Below are 14,179 nucleotides of genomic sequence, written 5' to 3'. Positions count from 1 at the left end.
CCACCTGCGTTAAAAATCTACCCAACTTTTTTTTATATTTGCTTTATTTATCAATTTTTATATATATATATTTTGCATTTTTTATTTATTTCATATTTTTTTTACTATCACTGTTACCCCTAACCCTTACTCTAGCGGTAAGGTAAGCGGTTCTTGAATTTGACTGAGTGGATTATGATCAGGTGGATTTTGATTGCTGACAGATTTTGAGCGTGTCCCAAATGACAGTATGTTTTTAGTTGGGTAGGTGTCAAGTATGCACAAAGTGACATTTTTACAAAAAGATACTTTTGCACTGGTTGAAACTTTTTTATTTTTTTATTTAATTTTTTGTTAGTCATGAATTTTTATTTACTTTTTATTACTATCACTGTTACCAACCCTTACCCTCAGTTGGTGACTTTTTTCTTCTTTGTTGTTTAATTATAATTAGTTGTTTTTTTGATTAATATTTTTTTGTTATTTTTTGTTTTCTATTTTTCATTTTTACTATCACTGTTACCCTTACCATTGGTTGGTAAATTATTTTTGTTTTTTGTTTCTTAATTATTTTTATAGGTTAATTTTTCTTCTTTATTTTTGCTATCACTGGTACCCCTAACCCTTACCCTTGGTTGATAACTTATTTTTTCATCTATTTTGTTTTTTATTAATTAATTTATTAATTTTTTTTATCTTTTTTTTTCATTCTTGTACAAAAAAGACCCTTTGTGCAAAAGTGACCCCTTGTCTATAACTGACCCTTTATGCAAAAGTGTCTTTGTACAAAAATGTCCCTTTGTGCAAATTTGACCCTCCATGCAAAAGTGTCTTTGTGCATATTTGATCTCCTGTTCCCTTTTAGTTTTGGTAATTCACTTTTTTTATTCAAAGGTGGTTCAAGTTTTATTATATGTTTGATAAGGTTGCTCTACTAAACTAAAGTTCTTGAAGTCTAAATTTTACGAAAGCTAGATCAATTTAAAAAGTTAATAGATATTTGGAATAAATTTTATTTAAATCTTTTTTTGCTTAGCAGTGGTGAACCATTTTAGATATTAGATACATATCATTATAAAAATACATTGTATTATAAAAAAGTTGTTATTTAAAAATAGTTTCTGTGTACTCTACAGGGTTGCAACTTTTTGAGTCAAAAAGTTGTTCTAAGTGACCAAAAACTGTCTGGAGTCATACTGAGTTTTTTCAAACCTTAAAAAAGTGTTCTTAAACTTTTCAAATTTGATAAAAATCAACAATTAGTTATAAAATAACAAAATATTGAAACAAAATCAACTAACTATCATTCAAAATATAGAAAAAAAATGTCCTGAGATTATTAAACAAATCTAAAAATGACCTGAGTTATTTTAAAAAATGAAATTATCCTGAGTTAGCCTGTGTATACTGGTAACCATGACTCTACCATTTACACATTTAAAAAATACCGTAAAGCATAAACTAAATGACACAATAACCACAAAAACTAAACACAAAAACAAAAACTTAAAATCATGTTCGCCATAAGAATTAATTTTAATATTTCTGCTGTTTTTTTTTCTTGATAGCAGAGTAATAATAAGCATCTTCTTGTGGAATTAAAAAAAAACTTATAATGAAATTTAATAATTTTAATTTTTAATAACAAAATGTAGTTTTTTAATTAAAGAGCACTCTGGATTAAGATTTTTTAATAAAAGTTGTTGAATAGAAAGTCAAATTAAAAAAAAGTCTTTTGCCTTTAGTCGTTTGTTGCAATAAAGCTCATTTTATTTTTATATTAACTATTTGCTTAGTTTAAAAAAAAATTTCTTAAAAATTTTGGTGATGTAAAATTAGTATATCTTTTTACTGTTACTTATGATCTAGTTAATACTAATATGCTATTTTTTTCCTATATACTTGCAATTAGCAAACTCATTAATTTTACGTAAAACAAATTAAAGCTTATTATAAATGCATAGTAAAAGAAAAACTTATAGTTACAAAAATGTATCAGGAAAAACTAAAAAATATTTATTGTTTTTGTAACATTTGAAACAAAAGTGTATAAAGTTATTCAAATCAAGAGGGGTCGGTATGTAGAGTATAAAATAAATCCATATAAATATATAAATAAAGAGAAGTTAATAGGTAGGAATAGTTTAAGATATATGGTGGCCACAAAAGCTGGAATCCTGGAAAAACCTTGAATTTGACAATTTAGGATAAAAAAACTCAGTTTTGAGAAATTTTGAAAAAAAAACTTGAAAAACCTGGAATTTTGAACAAAAACCACTAAAATACCTGGAATTTTAAACAATTTTACTTGTTATGTTGTGTAATAAAATTTTGATTTGACACAAAAAATCTATCATATAAATAAAATGTTTTATAATCATCAATTTTTTTTTATATAAAACACATTTTAATGTTTAAGGTTAAAAGCTGTGTTGTGAAGTATAACACTTTTCAATGTTTTTATACTATATTACATAGTTTTAAACATTAAACACAACTTTAAACTAAAAATATATCCAAAAATCTGTACGTTCAAAAATGCAAAGAAATGTTTCAAAAACCAGTGTCCACCCTAAAGATATGAAAAATCTGTTTAATTTTCAATAAAATATTTTTATTAGTTTTTTTCTACTTCATTTTATAAAAAGTTGTCTTTGGTATGTGTATCACATTTAAGGCTAGATACTAAAAGTGTTAGTTATTATTTTAGTACCTAAACTTAATTGTTTGTATATAAACAACTTTTGACTTTATAATGGAAAATGCTTGTTATAGCTTTGTAATTTTGTTTGTAAAATAAAGTTTTGACTTTAGAGTAAGTTTTTTTTAATAAAATTATGCATGTTTTGCTGTTGAAATAAAGTAAGTAATGTATAAGAAAATCTTTATGGCTTCACAAAATTGTCAAATTTTAATAAGTTTTACCAAAAAGTTACATTGTTTTTGTGCTAAGTTACTAAAATTTTTCAGTTGAAATTATCATTTTGCTACAATTCTACTAATCTAGAAGACTCTTTAATAATACCTATCATTAAATGCAACTAAACAGCTTAGTTTAATTTTTAAAAGTATATAAATATATTTCTTCCTCTAATCCAGGGCTTGGCAAACTGCAGCCTGCCAAAGGTAAATCTAGCCCACAAGCAAAAGTAAAAATTGTCTTAATCATTTTTGTGGATGAATTTTACCAGTAATCATGTTTGTACATATATAGTATATTATTCCATTTTGGCACAAGTTTTTTTATATTCTAAGTAATGAAATATGAAAAAAGTAATTATAATAATAAAGTATATTTAGATATTCTAAATCATTTACTAATTAGAAATACATCAGAACTTTAATCAATAATAGTCTAGTAATGAAACTGTATTTTTCGTAAAACATTCAATAAAGTTAGTTATAGCTAAGAGAGTTAGGAGTAACATTTAAGGAAGTAAATCAAATAGTAAAATAAATTTTACACATATCAAATATAGTTTCTATATAAATTATTCTTTAAATATTATTTTTTTGTGTATGTAAAACGTCAGGTACATTTTAGGAAGATTTGAAACGTATCTAAGATAATTTGGGGTCTGACTATACTATGTATTCTAGTGTTTGAAAAATTCAGAAATAAAACTACATAACTAGATATGTAATTAAAAAACACTTTTTAATAATTCAGACAGTTATTAAGTCTCACCGCTGAAAGAAATATTAAGCTGTGAAACTTATTAACTGTCGGAATTTATTATTTTGGGAACATTTTTGTATTTCATGTAAGCCTAAATACAGTAAACTTAAGCTATTTACTAGTTTTTATTGTTTTAATTCAGAAGAACAATGTTGCTGTTTTGGTATTTATTTTTTTACTAAAGGGGGTCTACTAAGGAGGCATAAAAGTAAATGGTAGTTAACTAATAAAGGGGTGATATCTAATAAAAATGGGAAATAATTTTAAAATTTTGTTAAGTGGGTAACTATGAAAATTAGTTTGGGAAACCGTGTGTATAATGTTTCAAATTTATATTACAATTTTTAAGTATAATATTAAAGTAAAACTTCTTACAACATGGAATAGTATTCTAAAAGAGATAACTTTTATCAACTTGTTCAGTAAAAACAGGGTACTAAGAAAAAAAATAGTTCACTTTTTTCTGAATACTTTCAAATAACAATAAAAAATTTTTGAGTTTTAAATTTTTGTTATGTATTTATGGCAGTTATAATCTATTTTCAGCTATTTAAATCGAATCAATAAAATGAAAAGCACCAGCTTGCCAATAGTAGTGACGCGCGACTACAGCGGATTGGACATCTCCACATGGAAGGATGAAAGTTACAAATCATCCGTTGATGTCCACAGGCAGGGCCAAGTTGAATGCAGGGTTTGCTGCTTCAGTGAAGATGGTACCTTGTTTGCCTACTGTGATGCCCAAGTCTGTTGTTTGTGCTATACTTTTAAAGATATATTTATACTATTTTTGTGTGATGGCTAGAAATGTATATATAATTTATGTATAAAAGGTCAATACATCACAATTACACCTAATTTTGTGAAGGCAAAAACTAAATGTATAAGTTTTATTTTAGCTTTTATTAATTTTTAAGGCTTTATAGATTCAAAGGTATCTTTGAATATAAGGTTTTTATTTATTAAAACTTGACTTGAATAACAAAACTTAAGTTAACAGTTTAAAATAAACTGTTTTCTATTTTAAGTTAACATATACATATTTATTTTTATCTGTTTTTGAGAACCTAAAAAATAATGATGCTAGTTTTTAAGTTTTTGTTTCCACTCTCCAAAATTCAAACTTTCAATGAAACTTAAGTTGACAATTAAAATTTTTTTTTCAATTTAACTTTTTTAATATTGATTGTATTTGTTATAAAAATTAAAAAATTAAACTATTCTGATCTACAATTTACAGGTTGGAGTGAATGTTCTTGATGTTCGAACAAACGAGTTGGTGATGAAACTCGACCTACCAAGAACTCTCAACATGAAGATTTCCCCCAACAACAACATGATAACAACCTGGGAGAACTTTACCACCAAGCACGAGAACCCGTACGGTAAGGAGAACTTGAGGGTGTTCTGCCTCAAGACATCAGAGCTCCTCTTCTCAATTACCCAGAAGGAAGTTGAGACTATTGGGCTCCCGCAGTGGTTCCCGGGATCAGATGAGTGCGCCCTGATCACAGGCAGTTCCATCACTTTCTACCAGGACAAGGACTTCAAGAAGAGCTCAACTAAACCGGAGATGCTCCACATTGAGAAGCTCTCCAACTTCCAGGTATTTTGTAACTTCCAGGTAAAATTAATTTTAATTATGTTTTAAAATCTTTAACTGTTACTGATCAAAGATGGCCAACAAATCTATAGAATCATTTACATTTAGAATAATTTTATTTTACAAATTAATTCGTTTTTTGATTAAAGCTTTATCATTGTAACACATAAAAGTTTCCTGATTATATTTTATTAATAATATTAAAAATATTTCACTAATAATGACCAAATTTCTGTTACGCGTTTAAACATAAAGTGTTTTATTTAATACTTTTCTTACCAAATTATCATTCTAATATTCCAGATCACAGTAAATGATTATCACTTAATTTTCACAACTCACTCAGAAATTTTAGTTCAAATACATAAAACTAATTTTAATTAAACATTAAACAAATACATGAAAATATTTTATATCTAAATTAAAACAGATTTCTCCCAACAACGAGGGACGGCAGCACGTCGCCTGCTTCGCTCGCGGCATCAAAGGAGGACCGGCTTCGGTGAAGATTTTCCCGAGGGGAGGGTACAAGAACACGGACAAGCTGACCAACAAGTCGTTCTACAAGGCGGACAAGGCCACTTTGAGGTGGAACAACCGCGGCAACGCTGTCCTGGCAATCGCTTTGCAGGACGATGGCACAGGTATGTATGATTGTAACGTTTACTAAGTCTTGATTTGATAGGGTTATTATATAAATAAATAAAAGTTTATTGTTTAAGACTAGTGTAAGTTATGCAGTTCATTACATTGTCTTTCATACTTAGCTATCGTTATTTTCATTGTTTTAAAATGACTAAACTTGTATAAAACGTTATTCTTCACGAATTGTCTTTTCAAAAATATTTTTATAAGCTACCTAACGGTATGTTTACGTTTAAATCTTGGTTTGATAGGGTTGTTAAGATATCTACGGAAATATCATTAAGGCCAAGTGTTGTGTTATGTGGTTTATTGCATTGTATTTCATATTTAATTATTGTTTCTTTCACTGTTTTTAAATGCCTAAACTTAAATAAGAAGTTATTCTTTAATATAATATTAAAGTTATAAAACTTGATTTGGTGGGATTATTGAAATAAGCCAGAGCGTATTATTTAAGGTCAGTGTTGAGTGATGTAGCTTATTTAATTATATATTAGCTTTACTTTTTTTTCAAAATACTGAAGTTAACTTAAATAACTAGTTACTCTTCGCAGGAACATCTTACTACGGTGACCAGACCCTCCACTACTTGTCCTCGAACGACAGGACAGCCATGGTGCAGCTGAGCAAGAAGGGACCGGTCTACGATGCCAAGTGGTCGCCGGATTCCAACTGCTTCTGCGTTGTTTTCGGGTATCAACCTGCGAAAGCCGCATTGTTCAACCACAGGTGAGTTTTGAAAATACATAAAAAACAACGGATTTCAAATAGTTAATTTAAAATCATAAATAGTTAAATACAAAAAATGTATGATGCCGAGAATCCCAGAAAGGAGTTATTTTTGAAATAAAAAAAATAATTTGTGACAAAGTAATTGTCTTTGCTGAGAGCCTATGAAATAACTTTTTTTTCTAACTTACTAGTTTAATTAAACAAATGTAATTATATAATAAATAAAATTTGAATTTAATTAATTTAATATTTTACAATAATAAACAAACACAGATGTGACAAGATATACGAGTTTGCTGAGAACCCCAGGAACGAGTTGTTCTTCAATCCCCATGGCAACCTGCTCGCCTTGTGCGGGTTCGGTAACCTGAGGGGAACGGTTGAGATATGGGACGCGGACAAGAAGCAGCAGCTGAAGGACTTCAAAGCCACCGACACAACTTTCTTCCAGTGGGTCAACGACGGACAGCATTTCGTTACAGGTTTTTAATTTTTTTGCTTTAAAATTTTTAGCATCAAAGTTTGTAAAATTTATGGTTAGTTAAGTTAAATTTACACTAAAGTTAACTTTCATTGACCAAACGGTGCTCAACATTTTGTCACAGGTTTTTAATGTTTGTATGAATATAGTAGCTGTAACATTTATCTTAGGCTTAATAGCTTAAAGTTTTGATTATCTATTTAATTTAAGCTTACACTTTAATTAATTTTAATTTATCAACATTTTGTTACAGGTTCCATGTTTGTTTGAATATAGTAGCTCTAACATTTGTTTTGCTATGTATATTATACCAACCTTATACGCCTATTTTTGTTTAGAAAGTATCCCTAAAAGTAATTTATCAAATTAACATTTATTACTTGAAAATGGAACTAGTATAGTTTTGAAAAGCTTTGTGAAATAAAATATAAAACAAAATGAGTAATCTGTTAATAAAAAGTTGCAAACGTTATAAAAATAATCTATCAAACTAGTAAACAATTTTAATACTTTTATTAACTTTAATGAATTATTTATTGTCAACATTTAGTTACAAGTTTTCATTTTGCTAAATATATACCAATCATATAAGCCTAGAACTTATTTTATTTATTTTAAGTTATCAGTTAATTTAAAAACTAATAAAAGAACTTACAATCTGTAAATAATTTTCTTAAATTAAATTTCGTTGATCAACTACAATTGTATTTGTTTTAAGTTTTATATTAGACATAAAAATTGATAGGTCTTATAATTTCTTAAACTAACTAAAAATTTTAATTAATAATTAAGTCAATAGTGACCTATAATCTCTAAATTAAAATCCTTAATATGATACCTGATACCCTTTTTTTACTAAAGCTTACAAATGTTTAATAGCATTATTTTATTTCCTCACAGCAACAACAGCACCCAGATTGAGAGTGGACAATCAATATGCTGTGTGGCATTACTTGCATGGAAAACTTTATGAGAGGAAGTTTGAAAAGTATTTGTATCAGGTAGTTTATAGTTGTTTACTTATAATATATTGCAGTAAGATCCACTATTTAAAAATAAATCCACTATTAAAGTTAAAAAAAAAAGTTTAAGTTTTTGAGTAGTTTTTCACGTCCTAAAATGAATACAGACTAAAAAAAGCAACTAATTTAATTTTATTTACAACTTCTAAGCTTCTAAGACATTAAACATGAAATGAATAAACTGATTTGTATAAAGTTCAAATAGTGAAACATTTCAGTCGAAAAAGATAACCAAAAGTAGAACAAAGTTTTTAAAGTTATTTTTCCCATTATTTGAATGAAACTATATTTTTAAAGAACTGACAAGACAATTTTATTTTTTATTCAAAGGTTTAAACAAAAATGTATCCATATATTCTATAAATTCACTTTATTTATATTATTTGAATGTCTTTAATTAATTTAAATTTAATTTTATTAATTCAGGTTCTCCCTCAACCCACGCCCCACACAAAATTCCCCCAACCCAAGAGTCACTCGGACGGAACGTACACGGTCAAGTACACGAAGGAGAAAGCCCCCAAAGCGTACGTGCCGCCCCACCAGCGCAACAACCCCAACTACAAGCAGGTGACGTTGGAGGAGAGGAGAGACGACAACAAGGCGCTGACGAAGAACCAGAGGAAGAACCTCGCTAAGAAGCAGAAGAAGGCGCAGGAAATGAACAACTATACGCAGGTGTTAATAAGTTTATATATTTATGTAATAAACACACTTTTATTATATTATTATAAAACTATACGCAGGTAACTTAAATGTAAACATATGTAACAAACGTTCTACTTTCAGATAATATGAATAGTATATAATTATACTTTTAGGTAACTAATTATGTGGTAGACACACTTATGTTGTATAAAATTATGTTCTACAACATATACATGTTCTGATATTGCCTATTATAGTCCTTAGAGAAATTTAGATTACGGCTTTTAAATATATCTCACCTGGACTTTTAAGCCAAAAACATACTAGCTAAAACTCTAAAAAATAATAAAGTTATTTAAAAAAAAGGTATCCTTGAATCCATATAAAATTTTAAAAGATAAAATAAATGGTAACAGACAATATAAGTCAACATTTAATTTAACAGTATGCCTATTTAATTTCACAATTTGTAAACCTAAAAGTTTCAAGTTTAAAAAAAGTTTAAACAAATTGAATTAAAACAAGCCAAAAGTCACCCAAAAACTTTAATTTCACATTTCTAAATTCCCAGGAACAAAAAGATGCCCTCTTCATGGCCAACAACTTGTTAAAGAAGGATCCACCACAGGGAAGCGGTGACAAGGACAAGAAGATGAAGAAGATAAAGAAGAGCTTGCAGGCCATCGAGAAGCTGAAACTGAAGAAGGCGAACGGGGAGCAGCTGGAGATCAACCAACTGCAGAAGATCGACACGGAGGAGCAGCTGAAGAAGGAGCTGGAACAACTCGCTTTGGGGTAATCCCCTAAACAGTGGTCGCTTTGGGGTAATTACACCTAAGTGATCATTTTGGGGTAATTTTCAAATAGTCACTTTGGGGTAAACCCCTCTTGAGCGATCACTTTGGGGCAGGGACGTAGCTTGGACGAATCTGCAGCCTTTTGATTTTTTAAATTTTTATGGTATTTGAATGTAGTCTCTAGTTTAATTCTTCTAAAATAACACATATAGTTTTTATTTACAGTTTAAAATAATCCAGTTGCTGATTTTTGATCGCTAAAATACACAAATATATTTTTTTAATTAAATTAAAGCAATGCAGATTCGTTCAAGCAACTTTCCGACTTATCATCTTTATTAGAGAATCTTCAGGCTTTTATTGTGATAAATTCATTAAGTTTATTTATTTTCCAACTTCTCTTATTGACTTTTCTCATATTAGGTAAATTAGTTTAGTACTAGATGGATTTTTTAATATTAATTTTTTAGATGTTTGGTGGTACTTTAGTAACTGGTAATTTTATTTCTAATAAATGCATTTTAACACAAATTGAATTCACAATGATTGTGCCAATAAACTTTATACAGAAATGTTTTACTTGTCATTGTAGTGTTTAAATGAGATTATTTAAAGCTGTACATATTTACAATTATTATGACGGGCTCTAATTAAGATTAATAATATAATTAAAATTGAAAAAGAAATTTTAAAAAGTTGGCTAAACGTTTTTGTTATTTTTTTAAGTTATAAAAAATTTGAGCTTTGTAATCTTTTCAGCATGAATATTATCTTTTATTTAAAAAAGGTTTTTATAACTGATAAGTTTAATACAGTGTAATATTTACATTACATACAAATGATTATCATAAATGTTGGTTTATTAGTATATTCTTCTATAACTGCTTGTTTTATTTACCAATATAATATTGGTGATATTAATGTCACATTTATGTTTAAGTATAAATTCAAAAGGGAGTAGCAAGATTAACAGTTTCACAACTAATACAGTATTTTCGAAATACCCTCATACTTAATTGGTAATTTTTTTATTAGGTGAACTATTTAAAACGAATAATCTGTACATTATTTCATTTATTGTTTTTTCCAACATCTTTTCACTAGAAAACCGAGCTTAGATTAATTAAATATAATTAAAAATTTAAATCTAAAACCATGCAATAGATACCTTTTATAATCACTGAAGAAATTCCTAATGTTCACTAAAGTTAAAAAATAACAATTCAATAAGAAAATTACAAATCTGAATTCAATTTTGTTTAAAATAAGTTATACCTAAATAACTACAATTATAACATTTCTATTCTCACCAGTAAAATAATATTGTTTTTTAAAAACATAAACACATATGTGTAAATGAAAGGTTTTGTGTTTTTATTTAAAACATTCAAAAAATTATGCTTACTAAATAAAATTTACCAAGTCTATGTTTTGTTAGTAAAAAAATATTTTCTCTATCGCTGGTTATTTAAGAAGGAAACTACAAATTTATTAAGGAAACAATTTTAGCTTACTTTTTAAAACGATTCTCATTTAAGAATAACCGAAAAAAAGTAAAATGATAACTACTTTAATCAAAATGTAGACTTATTGTTAATAATAAGAAAAAACTACTTTTTTGTTTGTGTTAAAATAAACTGTTGTTAAATTTATATATTGTAACTTGTTTACAATTCTTTGATGTAAAAATACCAATTAAATTTGTTTTAAAATCATAGACTAATTAACATCCTAAGACTATCTTATTCTTTCTAGAATTCAATCTCTTCAAGAATAATGTAATAAAGTTCTATATTTTCTTTAAAAGTTTAAATTGCTAAATATTTTTTACAAGAACTTTACCACAAAATTTTTTGCTTAATAACAATTTACACTAGGGTTTCCCAAACTTTTTTTTTAAAATTGCTCGCTTTTAAAAAAATTAAAAAAGCTCTTTCCCCCTCCAACATAACTACTAAAAAAACTAACATTTAAAACACCTAAAACGTTTTTTCTGCTCTTCATCTGCAACTCAAAATGTCTAGTGTAAGTTTTTAAATTGTCGCCCCTTTACTAATTATTTCCTACCAACTTACTAAAATCTTCCCAGGGAAATCACATACTTTGGGAAACCTATATTTACACAGTACTTCATTCATTTCTCGATGCTAAAGAACTTTAATGGTAATAAAATAAAGAGTAGAGGATAAAAGTGCGTATTTTCTTAAACTGTAAACTTTAAATAAATGAACAAAATTTTTGAATGTTTAAAATAACGGTATATATTTATGTTCTATTAAGTCTGTTAAAACAGATTCGAAAAAAACAAGTTCTTTCAAATAAAATAACTTTTAGATAAAATAATTTTTATTCATATTTATTAGTATGTTTACTTATGGTTAGTGCTTATCTACAACTAATTTGTGCTATTTAGGACTGTTTTTTATTGAAAATTTGACAACTTTTCTGTAAAACAAGGGTTATAAAAAAAACTTTATATAGATAACGGTCATTATTCTAACATGTAAAGCTAAAATTATTACTTCGCTGTTTAGGAAAAGCCAAAAAAATACATATACTGAAAAAAAATAGTTTTAAAAAGTTCGAGTTACTGTTTATTGCGTTTTTTTACAAATATAAATTTATATTATATAAGCACGACTAATTAAAACGTTAAATAGAAACTAAATATTATAATTTAACGTATTTTTAGATTATTATAAAACAACAATTTCTGCAACAAATTTAAACTCTACAACTTCTTGTTAGTTTTTTAAGAGAAAATCTTTGAAACTTTTTATGATCCCAAAAATTTTATTCCACATATTTAAAAGTATATCTACCGTTAAGTTTAATAAAACATTTGTTCAATGCAGAACTTAAAAAAACGAAGTTTTCTTGAACTTAATTAAACTAAATAATATATATTTTTCCACTCAACTTATCTATACAATATGCATGAAAATGTTAGAAAAGGAAATCATAAAAACCACTAGAAAACTCAACTAGTTCTGCTGTGGTTGCATGCTAAAATATTCATCAGTTCTCCTCTGAATGTCAACACTTAACTCTTTGTAACTTGAGCAATTCGTATTGAGGCTATTTTTGTCAACTAAAAAATTATTTTCCAGAAAATTTTTAACTTCATCTTTGCTTATTTCTTCTTTTTGCATTTCGAGCTTCACTTTTTTATCAATCTCCTTTTCATCGAAAGACCACTGACATTCAACTGATCTGTAAAGTTCTGGAAATTTAAATACTTCCAGAGCAGATTCAATACAATCACCTAGTTTGATGACTTTTTCACATGAGTTAGAGTAGTCTGTATTGTATGTGTATATAAGAGTTTTATCTTCAGTATAAACTGAAGCACTTTTCAACTTGAAAAACATCTTGTGTTTGTCTAAAAAGTTTCCCAGCTCTTTTTCAATTTCGTAAAACTTCATTGTGTGTTCGACAGAATTTTCTTCAAAGAGAAATTTCAGTGTAGCTAGTTCCAGGAAATGAATGTATGCGCTTGCCAACTCGTCAAGAATCGTTTGAAAATCTATTTTGTCGTTCGCAGTTTCCATTATGTTTGTTGTTATTCTGTAAAATTTGCAAAAGGTGGTTTTAATGTAATTAACTGCATTTCTTGTAAAATTTTGTTCGTCAAAATTTAAATAATTTAAAAGTTTAAGCTCATTTTAGTAATAGCGCTCAATACTAGAGAGATTATTTATTTATCAGATTACTTAAAGCTCTGAAGGTCCTATTAGGTAAAACATTATCAGTTGAGTAAAATATTTATTGAATAAACTTTTAGTAACTATTTTTTTAGTATTAGGTACTTTAATTCGTATAGTTTTTTAATTTATGTAATCTAATACGGTGTTTTTTGTAGTTATAAAATTATTTTTTTAATTATTTTTATGTTTGTTAGCAATTTTTTTGTGTGTATTTAGTTCTTCAGTTTTTATCAAACACTTTCAATTTTAAACTGAAGTTTTAGAGGTTGATCTGTAGAATACAAAGTTTAAAAACAAATAAATCAAAATAATAATACATGATCAAGTTAAAGATAATTCTTGGTTATGAGATCTACAAAAATTTGTATAAAACACACTAACATTTACATAAAAAAGCTTAAAACTACAGAAACAATATTAATTAATTAATAAGACAATAGCAAAACAAAAGTTATTTAAAAAATATATATCTAACGATTTTTTTACACGAGTTAGTTCGGAAACGTTTTTCAAGAATTTTCAAAAAATGTCCGAACTTTAGACCCAATTATTTTCCGTATCTTAATAGCTAAATAAAAACTTTTTTTTTTAATTGTAGAGAACGGTCCTTTGTCTTTATGTTAAAAAAAATCCATTGGATTGGGGTTTGATTTTTAGTGTGGGGCCCCTTAGAAAAAAAATCAGTTTTGTTATCAACTTTTACTTGGCTCGAATTAAAAAAAAATGAATTTTTTTTAATATTCATATTTATTAGTGAATGAATGCTGTCCAACTTTTTTTTTCCACCTATTAATATTTCGTTTTATTTGGCCTTATTCCGGAATAAGAAATTCTGGAATATGACCAAATAGTACAAAATATTAACAGTTTGAAAATAAAATGTTGT

General features: G+C 27.1%; 1 protein-coding gene across 1 annotated transcript; it reads left to right on the top strand.

Annotated features, from left to right (window-relative positions):
- Positions 1–4,208: 4,208 nt before the first annotated feature.
- Positions 4,209–10,122, top strand: LOC145837769 (eukaryotic translation initiation factor 2A-like). Its single transcript, XM_082945212.1, has 8 exons — positions 4,209–4,403; positions 4,899–5,264; positions 5,692–5,905; positions 6,461–6,635; positions 6,912–7,120; positions 8,020–8,120; positions 8,568–8,819; positions 9,361–10,122. The coding sequence occupies exons 1-8, from the start codon at positions 4,227–4,229 to the stop codon at positions 9,586–9,588; spliced, it is 1,722 nt and encodes a 573-aa protein (XP_082801338.1). The 5' UTR covers positions 4,209–4,226; the 3' UTR covers positions 9,589–10,122.
- Positions 10,123–14,179: the final 4,057 nt, after the last annotated feature.

This window comes from Thalia democratica, chromosome 6 (genome assembly GCF_965202585.1).
Source record: "Thalia democratica chromosome 6, ktThaDemo2.hap1.1, whole genome shotgun sequence".
Classification (NCBI taxonomy): Eukaryota; Metazoa; Chordata; class Thaliacea; order Salpida; family Salpidae; genus Thalia; species Thalia democratica.
This window is presented reverse-complemented; position numbering and strand designations above follow the sequence as displayed.